Source organism: Loxodonta africana, chromosome 12 (assembly GCF_030014295.1).
Source record: "Loxodonta africana isolate mLoxAfr1 chromosome 12, mLoxAfr1.hap2, whole genome shotgun sequence".
Lineage (NCBI taxonomy): Eukaryota > Metazoa > Chordata > Mammalia > Proboscidea > Elephantidae > Loxodonta > Loxodonta africana.
Genome location: NC_087353.1, coordinates 85,365,989 through 85,388,761, shown reverse-complemented (window position 1 = coordinate 85,388,761; position 22,773 = coordinate 85,365,989). Strand labels below are relative to the sequence as shown.

Sequence of the window (22,773 nt, the reverse complement as noted above, 5' to 3'; positions counted from 1 at the left end):
GGAGGACTGGACCGCGAGGTCAGATCAGGTTGTCACCCCCTCCCCTCCAGGGGGGGCTTCCCTGGCCCGCCTCTCAGGAAGGGCGAAAGCCGAGGAAGAGGTGGCAAGGGGAAGGGTCTCCTTGCCCCTCTCCCTGCTTGGCAGAGCCGCTGGAGGACCCCAGGAGGAGGCGGAAGCGCTGGGGCACCATAGTGACCCCTTCCAGGTGAGAAGCGGGGTGCAGGGGCTCGGGTCCCTGTGTCTGGCACTAAGAAAGGGTGCTTCTTTCTGAGAAGCTGGGCCCAAGAAGGTCCTCTCCTCAGGATGGGGAAGCCCAACTGGGCCAGTGGTCAGTCTCTGGCCAGCCTTGCCTTCTGTTGCCACCCTCTTCCCCTTCCTCTTCCCTTCATTGTGTCTGGTTGATGGGGACCTCAGGTGACAGGGTCTCCGATGTCACCAGAGGTCATACCTAGGATGCTTGAGCTAATCAGATGGGTTTGCATCCTTCTGGTCTGTTTTTCTGTTCACTTTGCCCCTCACAATCACCTCTAACACGATTATACTTCTCTTTCCTGACTGTTCTGGGATATTGATTTTCGTGCCTCTGATCCCCATGGTGGGTCAGGATCTGCTAATCTGCTTTTGGGCCTGGTTTGGTTGGGTTTCTTATCTTTGCAAAAAAATGTGTGTGTGTTAGGGGTGCCTGGCAGTATTTTCCCTTAGCTACAGTTAACCTTGTAACTTCTTTCTGTGATGGTATGAACAATCTTACACGTTTGTTTAGTGGTCCCCCATTTACAAAGTGGTTTTACATCCATTCTTTCATATGCTCCCCCACCACATTCACCCTGTGGGGCCCTTTATTACTGTTTTCCCATTTTACAGTTGAGAACATTGAGGCCCAGAGAGGTTGCCCAAGGTCACACAAGTGGCAGAATCGGGATTTGAACCCAAGTCTTGGATCAAGTCTTGCCCCTGCTCCATCTCTTTTCCCCTGTGCCTGGGCTTGGCAAGGGATCCAGAGGAAAACAAGTTGGAGTGAGGTTTAAGAATGGGGGTTGAAATGAGCTTCCTTTCCAGGAGAGCTGTATTCAGGCTTTTCCTAATGGAAGGCTCTGGCTCTTTTTTTCCACCTCATGAATTTTTCTCTCTACTGTGACCTTCATCCTTACCCTAATCCCAGATTTTGGCCCAGGTTCCTGAAAAGACTCTGTTTTGACAAATGATAGGTATAGTGGTGTCTCTTAACAGTTAAAGCCAAGTTACTGGGGTAGAATGACCCCAAAAGATTAAAGTGGTGTTGTGGCAACCCTGGAGGTGGAGAAGGAAAAATCCATGTATTTAGTGTCTGCTATTGGATTCCAACTGCCAATAAAAAAAAATTTTTTTTTCTTTTTATTGGCAGTTGGAATCCACCAGGTGCTCCTTGGAAACTCTATGGGGCGGTTTTACTCTGTCCTATAGGGTCGCTATGGGTCAGAATGGACTCAGTGGCAGCAGGTTTGGGTTTTTTTTTTTTTGGTAAGTGCTCCTTGGAAACCCTGGTGGCGTAGTGGTTAAGTGCTATGGCTGCTAACCAAGAGGTCAGCAGTTCAGATCAGCCAGGTGCTCCCTGGAAACTGTGGGGCAGCTCTACTCCGTCCTATAGGGCCGCTGTGAATCACAATCTACTGGACAGCAGTGGGTTTGGTTTGGTTTTTGGAAGTGCTCCTAAGTTAAAAAAAAAAAGTATGGATCTCATTAAAATCTCAAAACAGCCCCATATTGTAATCCATTTCACAGAAGAGAAGACCGAGTATAAGAAACTTCCTCAAAGCTCTGTTGCTGTAGCTTGCTGATTGAGTGTACTGGCAGTGTAGCTTAGAGACAGATGGACTTGGGTTTCCTCATCTGCAGAATGAAGATAACATTGTTCATCTTAGAAGGTGGTTATGATTTAGCACAGAGCTTGGTAGTTGCTCAATGAATGATCATTGATATTGTGAGGAAGAGCCATCGTGTGATGTGGTACCATTTATATGTGGCCTGGGGTCCTACGTTGGCATTCTCCGACTAGGTGCTGAGGGAGAGGTCAGGAAGGTTCCACTGGCAAATTGTGAGCACCTGCCTTTATGTGTGGGTGTGTGGTGGGGGTGAGGGGTGCTTGGCTGCTGGTAGGAGAAAGGGGTTTGGTTTTAGCAGCCTGGGAGCTGCTGAGAGCTGGGCTGAGGGCAGGCAATCAATCTCCCAGGCTATTCTGAGTTCTTTGCACCCTGGGAACCCACCAGAGAGTCCCTCCAGCTTCCAGTTGGGCTAAGGAGTCAGAATTAACAGCACAACAGGAAACAATGCAGGATAGACTATAATGACATGCTAAATTGTTAGGTGTTTTTAAGTAGCTTAAACCCTACCCTAGGAGTCCAGCTCTGCTGAAGTCTCCTTTGTATCCTTGACGTGAGCCTAAGTTCCTACAAGTGTTTAGCATGGCCTGCAAGCCCCTTGGAAAGCCAGTCCTGCAGGAGCTTTCTCTGGGTGCTTGCCTGGGTGCCCTGGGGTCTCTTCCAAGGTCTGGAGTGGTCAGGGGAGGCTTCCTGCAGGCAGGGGACTGAGCGTAATGAGAATGCAGGACTGACTGGAGAGGAAAAGGTCCTGTTCTCTGACCTTGGAGAAGTCATCTATCCTCTTGTGCCTCAGTGACTTCGTCTGTGAGATGGCGATGATGATCCCTGACCTACTTGTCTCATAGGGCTAGTCCAAAAACATGGTGATGGAGAACCAGCTTTGGGCAAGTCACTTGACCTTTCTGAGGCAGTTTCTTCATCTGTAAAATGGGGGTTGTAATATTTACCACATAGGGTTGGGTTGAGGATTGAATGATGAATGGAAAGTGCTTATTATATGTGATCAATAAATGTTATTTGGACATTGAAAATGCCCCATACCTGTGTTGTGGTGTTTATGCAATTGAACTGGACAAGTGAGGCAGCCCAGATCACAGAGAGGTCCCCAAAGCCAGGTTCCATTTATATTCCTGTCCTCCCCATTCTAGATTTCTGCCACAGTGTTGCTACCCACTTCTGAGAGTGAGTCTCCTGGCCCCTCTGGACCAGTACCCACTTGTAACAATGGCCGGATTTCCACTGCCTCCGGCCTGGCCATTTCCTGCCCTCTTCCAGAGTGTGAGAGGTTGAGGGAGGAGGGGGCCTCATGCTGAGAGGAACAGGAAAGTGCCTGGTAATAGTTGGGGTATGGGACTTGCAGGACAGGACACTTGGGCCTCTGAGGCTCTGGCTGGGAAGCATAATCCTTCATTCTTGAGGGGAGAGGCCAGGGTTGGTAGGGAAATGGGAACTTGTTGAGGGCTGAGGAAGGTAGGGAGGATGCTTAGCTTCCCAGAGCCTTCCTAGCAGTTTTAGGGACTCCAGGGACCCGGCCCCCGTGCTCTGGTTGCCAGGGCAACTTCATTTTTTGGAGCTTTCATGTTTCTAATCCCCCCCTGCCCTTCCTCAGCAGTGCCTCCCCCTCATCAGGGAACTAGGAGAAGAGAAGGCAGAAACCTGAGGGCCCCTTTTCCTCTCTAAGAGTCCCTTCTCTGTTCACCAGGCCAGGCCCCACTCTCAGGGCCCCCGGGGGCCACCATGCCGGCCGGGGGCCGGGCCGGGAGCCTGAAGGACCCTGATGTAGCTGAGCTCTTCTTCAAGGATGACCCTGAAAAGCTCTTTTCTGACCTCCGAGAAATTGGCCATGGTAGCTTTGGAGCTGTGTACTTTGTGAGTTGAGGCTTGGGAGGGTGGGATGAGGGCGGAAAGTCTGTTCTTCCCCAGCAGCCCCTCTGCTCTACCACACCAGCCTCTCCTGCGTTCTCCTGGGCAAGCAGTCCTCCTGCTGCCTGATTTTCAATGGGGGCCTTCACCACCTTCTGAACTGGTCTTCTAGGCCCGAGATGTCCGGAACAGTGAGGTGGTGGCCATCAAGAAGATGTCTTACAGTGGGAAGCAGTCAAATGAGGTGGGTCAGGCTCTACAAGACTGGGTGGGGGATGGGGGACCCCAGTCTCAAGGTGCAGGCTGGGTGACCCTGTCCTCCCCTGACCTCCCTCTAGAAGTGGCAGGACATCATCAAGGAGGTGCGGTTCTTGCAGAAACTCCGGCATCCCAATACCATTCAGTACCGGGGCTGTTACCTGAGAGAACACACGGCTTGGGTAAGCTGGCCTCCTGACCTGGCCTGATCTTTACCCCTACTCTGGCCCATCCTTATCCTGGTCCAGTCTCCTAGGTGGGTCCTGTTCAGGATGCTGCTGGGGGAAGTCTTGCCCTGACCGCTCTCGTCCTCAGACAAACCCATGAGCAGCAGTTTCAGTCCAGAAGGAGAGTCTGGCTTGAAGAGTGACATAGATTGTTAGCAGCTGGAGAAGGACATGTGGGCTGGGGCAGGTGGAGATTGAATGGGGCTTTGAAGGGATTTTGATGGGAGTGGTGGTGAGCATCTTGGGCTTTTTGTAGGGGAGGCACTGGCTCCAAGCACCCCTTTCCTATCGTCCCCTCATACTCTCTAGTTGCCCTTCCTCCCTGTTATTACCTGGGGGCTGTGCCTGAGTGGAGAATAGGCAAGGAAGCTTTCTGTTTTGGGTGTCTGCCCAAGGGAGCTGGGCCAGGGGTGGCTAGGATCTGCTGACCTCTGACCTTTGACCATTCCTCAGTTGGTGATGGAGTATTGCTTGGGCTCAGCTTCTGATCTTCTAGAAGGTGAGTGACTCTTTGGTGACCAGGAAGTGGGAGGAGGGAGAGGAGCAGAGAAGCTATAGGGGAGTGGTTAAGGGGAGCTTGCTGTGGTCTACCCTTAGGCTCCCTCAGATGATGTTTTTCTCTGACTCTCCAGTGCACAAGAAGCCCCTTCAGGAGGTAGAGATTGCGGCCGTGACCCACGGGGCCCTTCAAGGCCTGGCTTACCTGCACTCCCACAACATGATCCATAGGTACAAGAGTACTGATGATGGCTGGCAGAGGGGTGCTCTTTACTCTCTTCACTAAGCTGGGCTACAGCCTTTTTCTGGGAAACTGGGTGTTGAAGCCTTGCCCAGTCTTCCTGAAACACATGTCTCATCCCTGTGCTTTGCCTCTACCAGGGACGTGAAGGCTGGAAACATCCTGCTATCGGAGCCAGGCTTGGTGAAGCTGGGGGACTTCGGCTCTGCATCCATCATGGCACCCGCCAACTCCTTCGTGGGCACCCCATACTGGTGAGTGGGAGTGAGTGGAGAGAACTCCTGGGATGTTGGGAGCAGGGGCTGGCAGGGTCTGCGTGGGTGATGAGCTTCTTTATCCTGGCCATTCTCTCAGGATGGCTCCGGAGGTGATCCTGGCCATGGATGAAGGGCAGTATGATGGCAAAGTGGACGTCTGGTCCTTGGGGATAACCTGCATCGAGCTGGGTAAGGACTTTCTCCTCTCTGTTGCGTCATCCTCTTTCTTCCCTACACCTTTCTCTGTTACTATCACTGTGCCATCCCATCCTCTTAGGCTTCCAAGCTCCTGTCTAGCTTGTCTGCCCTTGATCCCCAGAGCAAGCAGCCATGAGGTCCTGCTAGTTCTTAGATAAAAGATTTGGTAGCATTCATCTCTTCCTGTCCACTATCCTGGTTCCAAATCTTTTCGAGTGCCCACTGTGTGCCATGCACTCTGCTAGGTTCTGGGGGTGTAGTAGTGAATGAGGTAGACACAGTCCCTGACCTCATGGAACTTAAATTTGAGTTGGGAAAGCAGTCATGTTTTCTCTCAATGTGATGAAAGCTGGCTGAAGAAGTTACAGCAGTCGTAAAAAAGTGTAACAAGGGACTTGGCCTAGTTTAGAGGCTGAGGAAGACCATGTCGTAGCAGAGATGTTAAATAGACCCAGACGACAAATAGTAAGTTAACTATTTGGAGAATGTAGGGAAGAGCATTCCAGACAGAGAGGACAGCATATGCAAAAACTGAGAGGTAAGAGCAGGCATGGGAAACTGAGACTGGCTTTGGTTGTTTAGAACACAGTACATATTGCAAAGAATAGTGACTGACTAAGGGCAGAGAGTTAGGCTTAGAGTGACTTCATGACACCTTGCTTCTTGTGTCTGCCGTTTTGCACAATGGAAACAACTATTTAGTGCGTTGACATTTGTGAGGCCCCCAACTAAACAGTTGCTGAAGAAATTGTTGTTCTTACTACCAGTTTCCTGCAGTGATCTTTCTTACCACCAGTCTCTTCTCCCTTCACTCTATGTGCTGATGCCAGAGAGATGTACTTAAGGTCAGTTTTACCCACCTACTCAGACAGCAGTGGCTCCTTCTCCCTTACAATAGACTAAAGGGTCTGTTTCCTAGGGGCTGGCTCTCCCCTTCACAAGCTCCACCTCAGTCTGTGCCATGAACTTCCCCACTTCTTGCCTTGGTTTGTATCCTGTCCTCTACCCGAGGTGAAACATTTGAACACCTCCACCTTTGCGTTGTCCACATTTATTATGTAAGGCAGGAGCCAGATGGGTGATGGAAGTATGTGAGGGAGGCTGAATATAAAAAAAAAACCTAGATCTGCCCATTTTATTCCCAGTTTTGGGGAGAAACCAAGGTACAGAGAAATATTTTTCAACTGTTGAGAAAGAATCAAACCTGATTGTAAATGGCAGCTGGGATGTAATGGGGGTTGGAGGAGGCTGGGGCAAACGGGAGGTTGCCATTCTTGTGTAAAGAGGGTGGCTATTGTTTAGTTTCAGCCCATCATTATGCAAGAATGAAAACTTCAGTTCACCAGACCTAATTTTTTAAAGAGAAACTGGAAATTTAGATTATTATTCTCTAATTATTATTTTTGGAAACTAATTTAAAAAAGGATCACTGTTAAGGGCAAAAATATAAATAAAACAAACCGTGTGTCTTAGCTGCAACGGGCTTCTGGTTTGCAACTTCAAATCTAAGGCCAAACTCTCTAAAACCCCTTTTCCAAAAGACCCTCGCTGAATTCCCTGCAGACGTACTAGCCTGTAGGCTTACCCCTCACCCTCAGCTTCAAAGCCATTTACCTGTCTCCTTCTTGAGCCAACTAATGCTGTAAACTTGATGTTATTTATTTAGACCTACTTAGGCAGGAGCTATCTCTTGTTTTTGTTAATCTTCCCGATAATGTTTAGCAGTTTTTTTGTTTTTTTTTTTTTGCTCTCATCCGGTACCTAGTAAATACTCATTGGACCACTAACTGGATGTGCTGCTTTCTGCCTTCTTTGTTGGTTTCCTGAATATTAACACTGTTTTTATGTAGCACTTTATCAAGAACTTTTGCATATATTACTTTTTTTTGATCCTTATTCCACCCCCATGTGTAATGGGGAAGATGAGTGTTGCATTTTACAGAAGTAAGTGAATTGAGACTCAACAGAATTATGAAATTGTTCAAGGTCATGCAGCAAGGAAGTAAGGGAGCTGGAGTTTTGAACCCAGGTCTTCTGATTTCCATTCTAGTCTCTCCTGCCCACCTGCCATCTCTCACCTTCTCCCCGCCTTGATCTTTCTCTGTAGCGGAACGGAAACCACCACTGTTTAACATGAATGCGATGAGTGCCTTATACCACATTGCACAGAACGAGTCCCCCGTGCTCCAGTCAGGACACTGGTAAGGACTGGGAATTCTGGGCATAGGGGTTAGGCCATGGGTTAAAGTTACCCAGCTCATGCCCTTCTTTCCTTCCCTCAACCTGTGACTTCCAGGTCTGAATACTTCCGGAATTTTGTTGACTCCTGTCTTCAGAAAATCCCTCAAGACAGGCCAACCTCAGAGGTTCTTTTAAAGGTAAGGGCTCATAGGCCTAGCATTTTCCTAGACCTATAGCTTGTTAGAGCCTCAAGAAACCCCTCGGTGGTGGCGGTGGTGGTTGTTCGTTGCTGTGTAGTCAATTCCGACTCATGGCAACTCCATGTGTGCAGAGTAGAACTGCTCCATAGTGTCTTCAAGGCCTGTCTTCTGAGGTGCCTCTGGGTGGGTTCACACCAAAAACTTTTTGGCTTGTGGTTGAGCACTTAATGGTTTGTGCCACCCGGAGCCTCTTTTCAGTTAGTGGCTCTCAATTCTTCCTCCACCAAGAGCTTCATTTATGAATTCCCACCCCCATCCCCAGTGCCCAGTGGACTCTATGTTTTATAAGATTTGGTCTACCAGGTTGGTTTTATTTATTAAGTTATGTTTCCTATGTTTTATTAATCAAAGGTATGTATAAATGCCAGCCAGGGCTTCTGGTCATTGTGAGATAACCAGGGTTACCTGATATGATTCACACCCAAAGCCTGTGTTGCTTTATGTTGGGTAAATGTTAGGTTTACCTAAGCTATTTTTTGAGCTATCAAAACCAGAGGGACTCCCTGTTACCTTCACTGATCCATGGGGCCTAAGATCCTTAAATGGTCTAGTTTGACTTATTCATTTTATAGTTGTGGGATACCTTGTGAGGCCCAGAGAGGCCATGTTGACGTGTCTAAGGTCACAGAGCACTTTGGTAGAGGACCTGGGCTGGAACCCACATCTCCTGACTGGTCTGTCACCCATGCCTGGAGAAATAAGGAACTGTCTGGGGACTAGAGACTGGGCAGCGGAGAAAGTTACTGTGAGAGAAGGTATTGGGACAAGGCCAGTATCAACCCATAGTAGGCATGGGCCCCGGGAAGTGTCCCAGGCCAGAGGAAATGCTGAGAGCCCTGGGTTATTGGTGGGGGCGGACAAATGGCAGCATACCTCAATGTTCTCTCCCCACCCCAGCACCGCTTTGTGCTCCGGGAGCGTCCACCCACAGTCATCATGGACCTAATCCAGAGGACCAAGGATGCTGTGCGGGAGCTGGACAACTTGCAGTACCGCAAGATGAAGAAGATACTGTTCCAAGAGGCGCCCAATGGCCCTGGCGCTGAGGCCCCGGAGGAGGAGGAGGTGACCCATCTTCCCCTACCTCCCTGTTTTAACCCCCATACTGTGCCTGCCTCTCAGCAGCTGCTGGCTGCCTTCCTCCGTCACACATCCTCTGTCTCCTTGTGCCATCTCCAAGTACGCACCCCTTGTCCTTCCCCTTCCCTGCCCAACAGCCTGCGCCCTGTCCACAGGAGGCGGACCCCTACATGCATCGAGCTGGGACGCTGACAAGTCTGGAGAGTAGCCACTCAGTGCCCAGCATGTCCATCAGCGCCTCCAGCCAGAGCAGCTCTGTCAACAGCCTAGCAGATGCCTCAGACAATGAGGAGGAGGAGGAGGAGGAGGAAGAGGAGGAGGAGGAGGAGGAAGGCCCTGAAGCCCGGGAGATGGCCATGATGCAAGAGGGGGAGCACACGGTCACCTCCCACAGCTCCATCATCCACCGGCTGCCGGTATGCAGCTTACCCTGAGTGGGCCTGACAGAATCCCTTGGGTTCCCTGTTCTCTCTCCCTAAGCCTGACTTCTCCTTCCCCAAGTTTGACAGGTCTCCTCAAGTAGCTCCGCATGGGCCAGGTCTCTGCGCCTTGGGTATCCCTTCCACCTTCTCTCCCTTTAGGGCTCTGACAACCTGTATGATGACCCCTACCAGCCAGAGATGACCCCAGGCCCTCTCCAGCCACCCACAGCCCCAGCTCCCACTTCCACCACCACCTCTGCCCGCCGCCGGGCCTACTGCCGCAACCGGGACCACTTTGCCACCATCCGCACAGCCTCCCTGGTAAGTGCAGCCATCTCCACTCTGCATGTTTTCCGTCCATCTTTTTACCACATCTGAATGCCCCAGATTGTCTTACCTACATCCAGAAATGATATTCTCCCTGTTGGCACAGGATTAAGTCCAGGTTCTACTCTCAAACTTTCTGTTGGCTCTTGCTTTCTTCTCACCTCGACCTTTCCTCCTTTCTCCCCCTTCCCCAAACTGTTTTGGTCACATTGCCCTCCGTTTTTGTGGCCCAGCTTAAATAACACATTTTGGGTGCCTTCCCAGGCTCCTCTGGCCAGTCAGATGCTCCACATCCCTGCACACAGACACATTTGGGCCTCTGCTGCGGCATCCCTGAATAACATTATGACAGGTCTGCTGGATTCTGTGCCCCAGAGAGCAGGGATGGTGTTCAGGCGTCTGCCTCATGTTCGTGATCGGCTCAGGCCCCCACGCTTGCATGTGTCTAATCCTTCCAGGTATCTTGGGAGGGGAAGGGATGCTCACATTTGAGAGACGATGAGGCAGCGGTGGCTCAGAGAGCTGCTTGCCCAAGTACCTTCAGTGGTTCTCAAACTCTAAGCAGGACCTTAGTCCTCCTGAAATCAAGTCATGCCAATCTTCTCAGTTCACAGAAAAAGGAAGGAGTTAGAATTTTCATGAAATGTAGTTTTTCATCCATGTTTTTATAAAACCTTTGGACCTGAGCATTCGAGCACCAGCTATCCCCTCAGAGGCCACTGGTTGGGTCTAGTTTTTTTTTTTTTTTTTTTTGTGGCCTCTGCTTGTGGCTGGTGGTTCTGCTAGGACAGCTGTTCAGATCCTGTGACGCTCAGTGCTTTGTGGGGCTTTGCAGAGAGGTCTGTGACTTCCAGAGACTCAACCACCTGGACTAGTTTGAGATCCACTGACGTAGCCAGCTGGATGAACCTTGGATGAGGATATCCAGACCCAGTGTTTTTGCCGCTCCGACATCTTGTGGCCCAGATCCCAGCTCAGCCCCTGGGGTAGAGTAGGCCTTCGGTGTTGCTGAGGGGAAAAGGAAGCCAGTACTTATTGGTTTGTAGAGTATTTCAGACGCTTATATGTACACATCAAGCTTAATCTACATAGCCTCCTGTGAGGAGATAGGAGTGCCTCTTTTAACAAATGAGGGAACCGAGGCTTAGAGAAGTTGACTTGCTTGAGCTCACGTGGTTAATAAGTAACAGAGCTGGGGTTTCAGCCTAGGCCTGTCTGATTGCTCTGCTCTTGTGACCTAATCTGAATTGTTCCTACTTTGTGCCAGGCCCAGTCCTCAGTGCCTTTATCATTTTATCACACCAGCTTGTGAAGTAGATAACATCTACATTATCCCATTGAGGACATAGGCTCAGAGAGATTAACGGTTTGTTTTATGATCACAGTGAGAAAAGTACCAAGTGGCATTTAAATTCTTTTCTGCCTGAGTCAAAAATATTTGTTCTTCCCGTTGGAGCACGAAGACGATCTGGGTTAATAAGATATAGGATCCAGGCCTGAGCACCATCTCTCTTCCTCCCCGCCCCCGCACCTTAGGTGAGCCGTCAGATCCAGGAGCATGAGCAGGACTCAGCCCTGCGGGAGCAGCTGAGTGGCTATAAGCGAATGCGACGGCAGCATCAGAAGCAGCTGCTGGCCCTGGAGTCGCGGCTGAGGGGTGAGCGCGAGGAGCATAGCGCACGGCTGCAGCGAGAGCTCGAGGCACAGCGGGCAGGCTTTGGGGCTGAGGCAGAAAAGTTGGCACGACGGCACCAGGCCATCGGTGAGAAGGAGGCGCGGGCTGCCCAGACTGAGGAGAGGAAGTTCCAGCAGCACATTCTTGGGCAACAGAAGAAGGAGCTGGCAGCCCTGCTGGAGGCGCAGAAGCGTACCTATAAACTTCGGAAGGAGCAGCTAAAGGAGGTGGGACAGGGCTGCAGCTGTGGGTGGGACCAGTGGTAGGTGAGGTAGGCCCTGACCTCCCTGCTCCCCTGCTGCCCTGGCCCAGGAGCTCCAGGAGAACCCTAGCACGCCCAAGCGGGAAAAGGCCGAGTGGCTTCTGCGACAGAAGGAACAGCTACAGCAATGCCAAGCAGAGGAGGAAGCAGGGTTGCTGCGGCGGCAGCGCCAGTACTTTGAGCTGCAGTGTCGCCAGTACAAGCGCAAAATGCTGCTGGCTCGTCACAGTCTGGACCAGGACTTGCTGCGGGAGGTAGGCTGCCCCATCCTCACTCCCCTCCTGCTCCGTTCACAGATTCCAGGCAGCATCCCTTTTGCATTTGTTTCACTTGTGGTCTTCTTTCTCCTCTGTCTCATTCGTGTTTTGACTCAGCTTCTCTTCAACACCACTTTTGCTACCCATCCCCACCAGACCCTGCAAGAGTTTCCTCAGACCTTCCCATTCCAGCCAACTTACACCTTTCATGTCCTGCCTCCCCTCACCCCCAGCTCCCTCTGCCAAGGAGTCCTCGGGCTTTCACTTCCTTGACTCTGACACGGCTCCCTGACTGAGCCCCTGGGCCCTCCCTCTCTTTTGCCCCAGGACTTGAACAAGAAACAGACACAGAAGGACTTGGAGTGTGCATTGCTGCTGCGGCAGCATGAGGCCACACGGGAGCTAGAGCTACGGCAGCTTCAGGCCGTGCAGCGCACACGGGCTGAGCTCACCCGCCTGCAGCACCAGACGGAGCTGGGCAACCAGCTGGAGTACAACAAGCGGCGTGAGCAGGAGTTGCGGCAGAAGCATGCAGCCCAGGTTCGCCAGCAGCCCAAGAGCCTCAAAGTACGTGCAGGCCAGGGCCCCCCGGGCCTCCCGCTCCCCATTCCTGGGGCTCTGGGACCACCCAGCACAGACACCCCTAGAGAAGAGCAGCCCTGCTCATCTGGCCAGGCGGCAGTCCTGGACCAAAGAATGCTGGGAAAGGAGGAGGAAGCAGTTCCAGAGAGAAGGATTCTGGGAAAGGAAGGGGCTGCCTTGGAGCCAGAGGAGCGCAGAATTGTGGGAGAAGAATCAGGAACCCCTAGTCCCAATCCACAAGAACATAGGAGTCTAATTGATGAGGAAGTTTGGGGTCTACCCAGGGAGGAGATAGAGGAGCTTAGAGTCCCATCCCTGGCACCCCAGGAGAGGAGCATCGTGGGCCAGGAGGAGGCTGGGGCATGGAGGTTGTGGGGGAAGGAGGATGGGGACCTCTTGGATGAGGAGTTTGAGCTTGGTTGGGTTCAAGGCCCAGCCCTGACCCCAGTCCCTGAGGAGGAGGAAGAAGAGGAGGAGGGGGCTCCAGTTGGAACCCCTAGGGATCCTGGGGATGGCTGTCCCTCCCCAGACATCCCACCTGAACCTCCTCCAACGTATCTGAGGCCCAGCCCTGCCAGCCAGCTTCCTGGCCTCCTGTCTCATGGCCTCCTGGCTGGCCTTTCCTTTGCAGTGGGGTCCTCCTCGGGCCTTTTGCCTCTACTACTACTGCTGCTGCTCCCATTGCTGGCAGCCCAGGGTGGGGGTGGCCTGCAGGCAGCACTGCTGGCCCTTGAGGTGGGGCTGGTGGGCCTCGGGGCCTCCTACCTACTGCTTTGTACAGCTCTGCACCTGCCCTCCAGTCTGTTCCTACTCCTGGCCCAGGGTACTGCACTGGGGGCTGTCCTGGGCCTGAGCTGGCGCCGGGGCCTTCTGGGTGTGCCTCTGGGCCTTGGGGCTGCCTGGCTTCTAGCCTGGCCAAGCCTGGCTCTACCCCTGGCAGCTGTGGCAGCTGGGGGCAAGTGGGTGCGGCAGCAGGGTCCCCGGATGCGCCGGGGCATCTCTCGACTCTGGTTGCGGGCTCTGCTGCGCCTGTCACCCATGGCCTTCCGGGCCCTACAGGGTTGTGGGGCTGTGGGGGACCGGGGCCTGTTTGCACTCTACCCCAAGACCAACAAGGATGGCTTCCGCAGCCGTCTCCCTGTACCCGGGCCCCGGCGGGGTAGTCCCCGCACCGCCCAACACCCATTTGCCCTATTGGCAAGGGTTTGGGCTCTGTGCAAGGGCTGGAACTGGCGTCTGGCACGGGCCAGCCGGGGTTTAGCCTCCCACCTGCCCCCCTGGGCCATCCACACACTGGCCAGCTGGGGTGTGCTTCGGGGTGAACGGCCCAGCCGCATCCCCCGACTGCTACCACGCAGCCAGCGCCAGCTGGGGCCCCCTGCCTCCCGCCAGCTACCACCAGGGAGTCTAGCTGGGCGGAGGTCCCGAACCCGCCAATCCCGGGCCCTTCCTCCCTGGAGGTGACCAGCTCCAGCCCTTCCCCAGCCCAGACTTAGAGCATTGAGCACTTTATCTCCACTACTCAGTGAAGTCTCTCCAGAACCAAATCCTCCCTTCCATTCCTCCATCTTCAGTATACTTCCCTGGCCCTCGGACCTCTAGACAGGCTGCCTCCTCCGTGGTGGAGTCTGGAAGTTACACTTTGTGTTCTCCTGATGCCCCCCCTCCCCCTAAGTTATTGCTGTCCTCCCGCTGTGTGTGTGTTCATCCTCACCCTCATCGACTCAGGCCTGGGGCCAGGGGTGGTGGTGGGTGGGAAGAGTCATGGTTTTTTTTTTCTCCTCTTTGATTTTGTTTTTCTGTCTCCCTTCCAACCTGTCCCCTTCCCCCTACCAAAAAAAAAAGAAAAAGACAAACACAAATAAAATATCTGAGCGGAACTGTACCTTTGGCCCAGGCTGCCTCTGTCTGCTTTGTCCTGCCGCCTAGCCTCCCCGGTATGCCCCCAATCTAGACCCTTGACTCCCAGTTCCACGACCTCTTCACCGCCATCTACGTTATCTTAACCCCTTTCACTCCTCAGCCTCATCCTCTATGGCTTTGTAGTTTCATTGCACCACAACCACCCCCAGCTCTGGGGTCTGGGCCCCTGTTGAGCTTCCACAAAACTTCTTGGTCCCACAGTTCCCAGTTGGTAGGTTCCTTCCAGAGAGCCCTTTGGTTCTGGGTCCTTTGTCCTCCGAGCCCTGCCTTTTCTCCCAACCCAGTCCCTCCATGGTTCCCTTCTGTCCGGGAATGAAGTTTCTCTCCTGGCATCGAGCATTACCCGAAAGGGTTGGGGGATGAGACTGCAAACCCTCCACGGGGCGGGGGTTGGGGGGCTGAGCTTGAGGGGCCAGGCAGAGAGTGATGGAACAGTGGAAATGGGATTGGTTGTGGGCTTGGGGTGGGAGCTGAGTGTGTAAGGAGCGGGGCTGGAATGCGGATCTGGTCAGGAGGGTGGCAGCTGCTGGCCCATTGAGTTTGTTAGGCCCTTTCTGGCCACATCCTTTGACCCTTTCCCTTATGTGGCCCAAGATGGGGCAACCCCTTCTTATCCATCTCTTAGCTCAGTGCTTACCCTCCTTCCCTCCCTTCCTCCCTGAGGTGCCGAACCTGGGACTTCCTCTGTCTTTCCTTAGTTGTGCTGCTTTTTCCATGGGTGTATTGTGTGACTTGGTTTTTCACTCTTACACACATTCTTATATTTGCTCACATGTTTCTGTCTCTAGGTTGTACTTTCTCCGTCTCTGCATGATCAGAGCTTCTTTCTTGTGTGTACTCAGTATTCTGTACAGATTCTCGATTTCCTATCCATGAACATGCTGTCTGATGCTCTTCCTTGTGGGTTTTCCACCCAGCTCTGTGAATGTGCTCTTGGAACCTGTCTCGTCTTCTCTGCATCTCTTGCCCAAGAGCCTTCTTTATCTCTCCACACAACCCCATCTCTCCACGTCTGTCTGTATACAGCTCCCCCCGCCCCCTCTGTCTAACATGTTTTCTGTTTCTCTCCCTCTCCCTGTCTCTGCTTCTGTCTCCTCTCCTCTTTCTCTTCTCCCCCTCTCCCCTGGTTGTTCCTTCTCCTCCTCCTTTTCCTCTTCTCCCTCCCCCCACCCCCATCTCCCTTCGATCCATCCACTGCGTAGTCTAAGGAGCTGCAGATCAAGAAGCAGTTCCAGGAGACGTGCAAGATCCAGACTCGGCAGTACAAGGCTCTGCGGGCACACTTGCTGGAGACCACTCCCAAAGCTCAGCACAAGAGCCTCCTTAAGCGGCTCAAGGAAGAACAGACCCGCAAGCTAGCAATCCTGGCCGAGCAGTATGACCAGTCCATCTCGGAGATGCTCAGCTCGCAGGCGGTGAGGCCTGGGGTCCAGGGAGGGAGCATGATAGCATTTGGCCCCTGTATTTGCAGCGTAGTTATGGGTGGAGGGTGTAGACAGGTGGGGTTTTTTGTATTTGGGAATCTCATAGTCTCCCATTATTGGTATTCTCCCCAGTGGTTTTATCGTTTTTCTTAGTATTTTCTTAAGGTATTGACAAAGCCAGCCTGCCTGTTGTACCCAGAACCACCAAGGAAACAAGTGGCTATAATTCTTTTTTACTGGGCCCGAGTTAGTTGAATGTGTTTACAGGGAGCAAGTCAAAACGATTGTGGCCTTTGGGCCCATTTACCACAAAATCTGGAGGATTTTGAAGGTTCTTGTTGTAAAAGTGATCACACATAGCACTGGGACTGGCTGCTTAAAATTTACATGCAGTACAAAAGAGCTCCCCCAAAACCACCAAACCCACTGCTGTCAAGTTGATTCCGACTCATAGCGACCTTACAGGACAGAGTAGAACTGCCCCGTAGCGTTTCCAAGGCTGTAAATCTTTACGGAACCAGGCTGCCACATCTTTCTCCCAAAGACCAGCTGGTGGGTTCAAACTGCCAAGCGCTTTAACACCATACCACCAGAGCTCCTCAAAAGGTCCCCCATCCTTTGCTATTCTCTCTCAGCCAAATCCTTCTTCTTGGAGGTAACTATTGTTACTAATGACTGCGTATTCTAGATTTGTTCGTATGCATATTTGGAAAATTATATGAAACTTTTAAACAGAAATGGTATCCTACTTCACATACTGTTCTCTAACTTCCTTTTTCCACTTAATATTTCTTGCACACCTTCCCATGTCTGTACATATATCTCATTTTCTTCAACAGTATAGAGTTCTCTGTGGTGTGGTTATACCATAATTTATTTAACCACAGCCTTATCGGCGGACATTTGGGTTGTATCCAGCATTTCGCTATTGCCATGCTTCTATAAACACCTTCAAGCACATGTGCAGAATACCTGGGGGATAAATTCCTGGAAGTGTAATTGTTGTGTGACAGGGCATGATGGTCCTTAATTTTGGTAGCTCTTGAGACTGGCTGCTGTTCGAAACATCAGGGCCCAGGCCTACCTGACGCAGGGGGTAGGATCATGGGGGTAAGGAGGAGGTCCCAAAAACTGGTTCTTTTTCTCCAGCTGCGGCTCGATGAGACCCAGGAGGCAGAGTTTCAGGCCCTTCGGCAGCAGCTTCAACAAGAACTGGAGCTGCTCAATGCTTACCAGAGCAAGATCAAGATCCGCACAGAGAGTCAACACGAACGGGAGCTGCGGGAGCTGGAGCAGAGGGTAGCTCTGAGGCGGGCCCTTTTGGAGCAGCGGGTAAGGGAGCTTGGCCTCCAGGATGGGAGGGGAGGGCAGGCTCCCCACCCCTGGACTCTAACCTCTGTTCTGGGTGCCCCAGGTGGAAGAGGAGCTGCTGGCCCTACAGACAGGGCGCTCCGAGCGAATCCGGAGTTTGCTCGAGCGGCAGGCCCGTGAAATCGAGGCCTTCGATGCTGAGAGTATGAGGCTGGGCTTCTCCAGCATGGCTCTTGGGGGCATCCCAGCCGAGGCTGCTGCCCAGGGCTATCCTGCTCCACCCCCTGCCCCTGCTTGGCCCTCCCGTCCTGTTCCCCGCTCAGGGGCACACTGGAGCCATGGCCCTCCTCCACCAGGCATGCCCCCCCCAGCCTGGCGTCAGCCCTCTCTGCTGGCTCCCCCAGGTCCCCCAAACTGGATCGGGCCTCCAGCACAGAGTGGGACACCCCGCGGTGGAGCCCTGCTGCTGCTAAGAAATAGCCCCCAGCCCCTACGGCGGGCAGCCTCAGGGGGCAGTGGCAGTGAGAACGTGGGCCCGCCTGCTGCTGCAGTCCCTGGGCCTCTAAGCCGCAGCACCAGTGTCGCTTCCCACATCCTTAACGGTTCCTCTCACTTCTACTCCTGAAGTGCAGAGCAGATGAGTAGATGAGCTGGACAGGGTGGGTGGAGCCTGATCCTGGAGGGCAGTAAGCTTGAGGCCTACCCAAGGGTGGGGGACAGGATGTCAGGTCCAGTTCCCTTCAAACCTCATCTCATGAGCTTCTTGGGGCTGGCCAGTGGCCCTGGGCCAGCTTGGGCATAGGTGCCTCAAGGCTGACCAGGAGCCCCTGCCTCCCCACCATGGTGCCAGGACCTCCCTCCGTCAGCGTAGGGAAAGGAGGGAGGTGTGCGTGCGTGCGTGTCAAATATTCATCTAGTCCCCTGGGGGAGGGGAAGGGTGGGTCTAGAGATATTCAGAAAACTCCACTATTCCCTGCAATGGGGCTGTGGACTGGGGATCCAGAGCCCCCAGACCTGGGGCCTGGCAGAGCAGGTCTGGGGCAGAGAGAACAGGAGGAGGTGGCCTTCCTGGGAAAGAAGGATCAGGACGGGGTCTTGGAATCAAGATACCTGAGTCTCTCTACTCCTCCGTTGCGGTCTGAAGTCCTGTGCCGTCTTGTCTTTTTTTCTTTTTCTTTTTTTTAATTGGGATCAGGGCTGGGGTGGGGGACCAAGGGAAGGACCTTGGAAGGGGCTGCTCCCAGGCATGGGGCAGTCATGGGGCCCCTCTCAGCTTATGGGTCTGGCACAGAACCCCAGTGCAAGCTTGTAATAAACTGTTGGTTACTCTAACAGACCCCAGGACTCACCCTTTCTGTCTAAGATGTATGGTAAGGGCTGTTTTCAGCAGCAAGTGGTAGTTTACTTATATTTATTGGACTGTGTAATTTAAAACTCCAGTGATTTTTGATGGCTTTGGCCATGACTAGATCCAGGGCCTCAAAACGTCATCAGCCTCTTGGTCTCTTAATTTACCTGCTTCCCTTTGCTTTGGCTTCGTTGATTTTCAGAAGGTTCATTTCACCAGTAGGCTCCAGGCTTACATTTTATTAGCAATCTCAGCAAAGAATCCAGCAAAGACCTGAGGTGACTTCATTGGGTCAGTCTGTAGCCAGAGGCATGGGGTCAGGTCTAGGTCCTGTTGTGTGCCATCGAGTGAATTCCAACTCCTAATGACCCCATAGGACAGAGTAGAACTGCCCCCTGGGGTTTCCCAGGCTGTAATGTTCACGGGAGCAGACCGTGAGAGAGAGATCTCCTGCAGAACTGCTGGTGGGTCAAACTGCTTGCCTTTCAGTTAGCAGCCAAGTGCTTTAACCACTGTGCCACCAGTGCTTCTCTGAGTCCTGTACCCATTCCTTTTAGGTTGAAGTAGAGATAGTCCATGCACGAAGCGACTGTTTCCAAAAGTAGGGGGAAGAGGAAAACACAAACCAGCCATCTCCAAGACACTTTGTGCATCGCATTCTCCCCAAGGCCAATCATTCACATCCTCTTAACGAGGCATTAGGTTACTGGACTAAAAGCAGGGTGATCAGAGGTGCCCACTGGGCAGCCTGAAGGAAGAATAGGCAGCTGTACTCTTCTCTGATACAGTCTGATGGCAGACTTTGGATGGCAGTGTCTGGAGGCTGGAAGTTCACTGGAGAACCTGGGAAAATTAAAAGGAACCAGATGGTGAGCAGTGGTCCTTCCTCAGCTCCTGGCCCAAAGTACAGAGGGTAAGAGTAGAGAACCAGTTCTGATGAGATGACTACAAACAGTCCTTTATTGAATTTTAAAAAATAAACCCCTGTGAACACCTTAAACAGAAAACTGAGCCAAGAAGCTGGGTCCCAACAACTTGTGTCTCTGGGAGCTGCTTGTCTTCTCTGGAGAAAGCTGCTTCAACTCTGTGCAGGCACAAAACAGAAGGTACTATATATGCTTTGTACAAGCTGCAAGGGTCCCTCCTCAGGGGCAGGCAGAGCTCAGTTACTCTCGCCATCACTGCTGATGATGCCACGCATGTGTGACCAGTCTGGGGGTGGGTGACGGGGCCGTTCTTCATCTGAGTCCAGGGTCCTGCGGTATGGCTCCCCAGAGGAGGCTGCTTCTCCTGAAGGGTTCCAGGCTGTGCGTCTGCGTGGCCGGCCTAGGGGGAAGGGGAGATTAGTTGTCTGCGGAAGCCCAACCCCATCTTCTCCTGGGGGAATGAGAAGAAGCCCCTTAACCTGAACTGCTGATGATGTTGGCAACGTCCAAGGAGGCCACCTCAGCTGCCTCCTCCCGCTGCTCCTTCAGGGCCCGACACTTCTCTAAGGAAGGGTTACCTGGGGCAGAAAGGGCAAGTGAGCCTCTCAGCAGCAGGAGCCCTCTCACACAGCCCCTGGAGCATGCCCAGTCTTACCCTTCATGCCCAGGGCTTCCAGTTCTGCCCGGAGGACACTCAGGCGCTCCTTGTGTGAGTGACAGGAGCCCAGCAGCTTCTTGTAGTTGCGATAGGCCCCACAGGCCCGGATGTAGCGCTTTAGCCTCATCACAGCTGGGTGGTCTTCACCATGGCGACCAGAGACAGCCTGGCAAGGAAAGACAACAACTGAAAGCCAAGACTGCTGGGCTTGAGTCAGGGTCTCCCTACTCCCCGATGGTGGCCTTCCTCCCCATTTTCACCCTCACCTTCCCGCCTCTGGGCTCTGGACTTCCATCTGAGGAGGAGGAAGAGGAGCTTCGCGTCTTGCCTTTCTTGGAGCTCTTCTTGGAAGATCGGTTCTTCCTCTCCTCCTTGGGACTCCCTCCTGCCTCGCTGTCACTCACCTCCCTCTCCAAGTCACTCTCCTCACCATTGATACTGTTAGCTTTGACTGTCTTTCTAGCACCTTTATTCCTTACTTTCATCTTCCTCAGGCTGTCTTCCCCATCCTCCTCGCTGCTTCCACTCTGCCTTTTCCCCCCCTTACACTGGCCCCTATCCTTGCTCTTCCTCTGCACTGGAAGTATTTCATCTCCCCCTTTGTTATCCCCACTGCCTGTTGCCTCTTTTCCCTTCCCTTCCCCTCTGTCCTGTCGGTCTCCCATTAGTTTCCCTGCTCTGCTTTTCTGCTTCAAGCTCCTTTCGCCCCAACCTAACCTTTTTCCTCCACTGCTTGTGGCTCTGCATTTCCGTTCCTCCTCCTCCTCTTCTTCTCCCCCTTCCTCCTCCTCCTCCTCTTCTTCTCCCCCTTCCTCCTCCTCATCCTCTTCTCCCCCTTCCTCCTCCTCATCCTCCTCTTCTCCCCCTTCCTCCTCCTCATCCTCCTCTTCTCCCCCTTCCTCCTTCTCATCCTCTTCTTCTCCCCCTTCCTCCTCCTCATTCTCCTCTTCTCCCCCTTCCTTCTCCTCATCCTCCTCTTCTCCCCCTTCCTCCTCTCTATTCTCATTCTTGGCTGGGGTCTCCTCTTTCTCATCCTCACTCTCCTTTTCACTTTCCTGGTGGCTTTTAGCTCCTTTCTTTCCCTCCCCCTTCCTTCTCATTCTCTGGGCAGGTTCCTCCTCACTGTCTTCACTCTCCTCCCTAGCCTGTTCCCTGCTGGCTGAGGCCTTGCCTGGTGTCTGCTTGTTCTTCTTTGTCACAGTTTTCTTCCTACTCCTGCCTTTCAACTCCTCCTCTTCCTCACTACTGTCTTTCTTCCAGATCTCACTTGTTTTGACAAAGCCTTCCTCCTCTTCCTCACTGCTCTCCTTCACCACCTTCTCTAATCCCATCTTTGCAGTCAAGTCCCTCTGCTGTTCTTCCTCATCTCTGCTCTCCCCCATTTCTTTCTGTGAGGCTCGCCTTGGACTCTTCTCAGCTGGGCTGACTTCTGCTGCTGCCATTCCGTTCTTTGCTGGGAAGCCAAAGCAGTCTGGACTGGAGGCTGCAGAGCTGAGCTCTAGAATATGGAAAGAAGGGATGGGACTGGTTCTTCCTGTTCCTTCTCCCTTCACTTGGGATAGGTTGTCTCCAGTCCTGCTCTGACAGAGTGAAGGGCAGTAGAAAACAACTACAAGTCCATCCTGATCCTGGCTCCTGACTCAATAATCCCCCTTATCTAACACCTTGGGACATATTTCATGTTCAATAAATATTTTCTAAATAAACCAAAGATGCAGAAGGCACTGGTGGCTGGGAGGCGGCACTAACCTGGCTCTGAACTGAAACGGAGTCTTTTTCTTTTTGGATCACTGGAGGGGATGGGAGGTCTCTTCACCTGCTTCCTAAGGTCTAGCTTCTTCCTGGTACCCGCTTCATCCACCTGCGTGTGCATCAAGAGGGTAGAGCATGTACCCAGGTTGTGTTCTGCCCCACCCCCTCGGCAACAAGCCCGGCCTCCCGTGGCCCAGCCTCGTGGCCACACCTGCATCTTCAGCAGCTCCTCTTCCACCAGCCGCTTCAGCGCCTGCTTCTCTTCAGGTTCCAGATGGTCGCGGCCCACGTGAGCCAAGAACCTCTGCCGCACGATGGAGTGCGTGAGCGTACTGCGGGGACATGGTGTCAAGACGGTGTCCCCATCCCGCCCTTGCCCTTTCCAGTCCCACCTCCAGCCCCCAGTGCACCTGAGGTCCGGGCGTCCTTGGAAGAGGATACGGGTGAATTCCTGCATCTCGCTATCCCGCGCCATTTTGCTCCATCCGGGATTGACGGCTCCCGCCTTTTTTCTTCTCGGCCTCCGTCAACGCGTTTGACAGGCGGTCACGCACGCGCAGTGCCGTGGCACCGTCAGGCGAGACCGTTAGGTTTGGTCGCGAGTTGCTTGAGCCGAGAACTTTACCAGATAAAATCTTGCTTTCCCCGCGGCAGTTGGAAGGTCTCGCGGTTCGCTCCCTTGCTTAGAACGAAACTTTGTAAAAGTTCTCGTTGGAAACCGCTTCAGCGCAGGCATCCTTAGCTGTGACGTAATCAACCCGCGACGCTGCCTCCTTGGCGCCTGGTCACGGGCGCTAGCTATGCTGCTATTTTTCGAAAGGCAAAAGAAAAAGGGCATTCTTGCAAGGAGACTAGGAATCCTTGGGGGGGGGTAGTCTGTTTGTGCCTTTAAATCTGGAAACACGTTTACAATCAGGAAAGGCGCCCTCTGGCGTCCGCCATCTTTGTGACGTCATCGCGTCGCTGCGACGCCATCTTTAGCGT

At 52.9% G+C, this 22,773-nt stretch overlaps 2 protein-coding genes across 10 annotated transcripts; one reads left to right on the top strand and one right to left on the bottom strand.

Moving 5' to 3' along the window:
• The first annotated feature begins 90 nt into the window (after positions 1 to 90).
• On the top strand, positions 91 to 18,437 carry TAOK2 (TAO kinase 2). Of its 5 annotated transcripts, none has more exons than XM_010598506.3 (19): positions 91 to 205; positions 3,562 to 3,728; positions 3,895 to 3,966; positions 4,061 to 4,162; positions 4,661 to 4,706; positions 4,840 to 4,936; positions 5,087 to 5,200; positions 5,301 to 5,392; positions 7,509 to 7,602; positions 7,698 to 7,779; positions 8,740 to 8,907; positions 9,078 to 9,338; positions 9,504 to 9,665; positions 11,208 to 11,573; positions 11,659 to 11,862; positions 12,193 to 12,432; positions 15,573 to 15,785; positions 16,944 to 17,126; positions 17,209 to 18,437. In XM_010598506.3, the coding sequence occupies exons 2-19, from the start codon at positions 3,597 to 3,599 to the stop codon at positions 17,728 to 17,730; spliced, it is 3,150 nt and encodes a 1,049-aa protein (XP_010596808.1). In that variant the 5' UTR covers positions 91 to 205; positions 3,562 to 3,596; the 3' UTR covers positions 17,731 to 18,437. The 5 variants fall into 5 exon arrangements, with proteins under 5 accessions (XP_010596808.1, XP_064151868.1, XP_064151869.1 ...); XM_064295798.1 differs by having other exon boundaries at positions 9,060 to 9,338; XM_064295799.1 differs by lacking the exon at positions 15,573 to 15,785 and having other exon boundaries at positions 9,060 to 9,338.
• Positions 18,432 to 22,771, bottom strand: HIRIP3 (HIRA interacting protein 3). Of its 5 annotated transcripts, none has more exons than XR_010323660.1 (7): positions 22,001 to 22,771; positions 21,787 to 21,898; positions 20,304 to 21,535; positions 20,035 to 20,203; positions 19,859 to 19,957; positions 19,448 to 19,779; positions 18,432 to 19,296 (listed from the first exon to the last, which is right to left on the bottom strand). XR_010323660.1 is itself a non-coding variant. In XM_064295802.1 (7 exons), the coding sequence occupies exons 1-7, from the start codon at positions 22,262 to 22,264 to the stop codon at positions 19,616 to 19,618; spliced, it is 1,962 nt and encodes a 653-aa protein (XP_064151872.1). In that variant the 5' UTR covers positions 22,265 to 22,771; the 3' UTR covers positions 18,432 to 19,615. The 5 variants fall into 5 exon arrangements, 4 of the variants coding, with proteins under 4 accessions (XP_064151872.1, XP_064151871.1, XP_064151873.1 ...); XM_064295802.1 differs by having other exon boundaries at positions 18,432 to 19,779; positions 22,001 to 22,121; positions 22,200 to 22,771; XM_064295801.1 differs by having other exon boundaries at positions 18,432 to 19,779.
• Between the last annotated feature and the right edge of the window lie 2 nt (positions 22,772 to 22,773).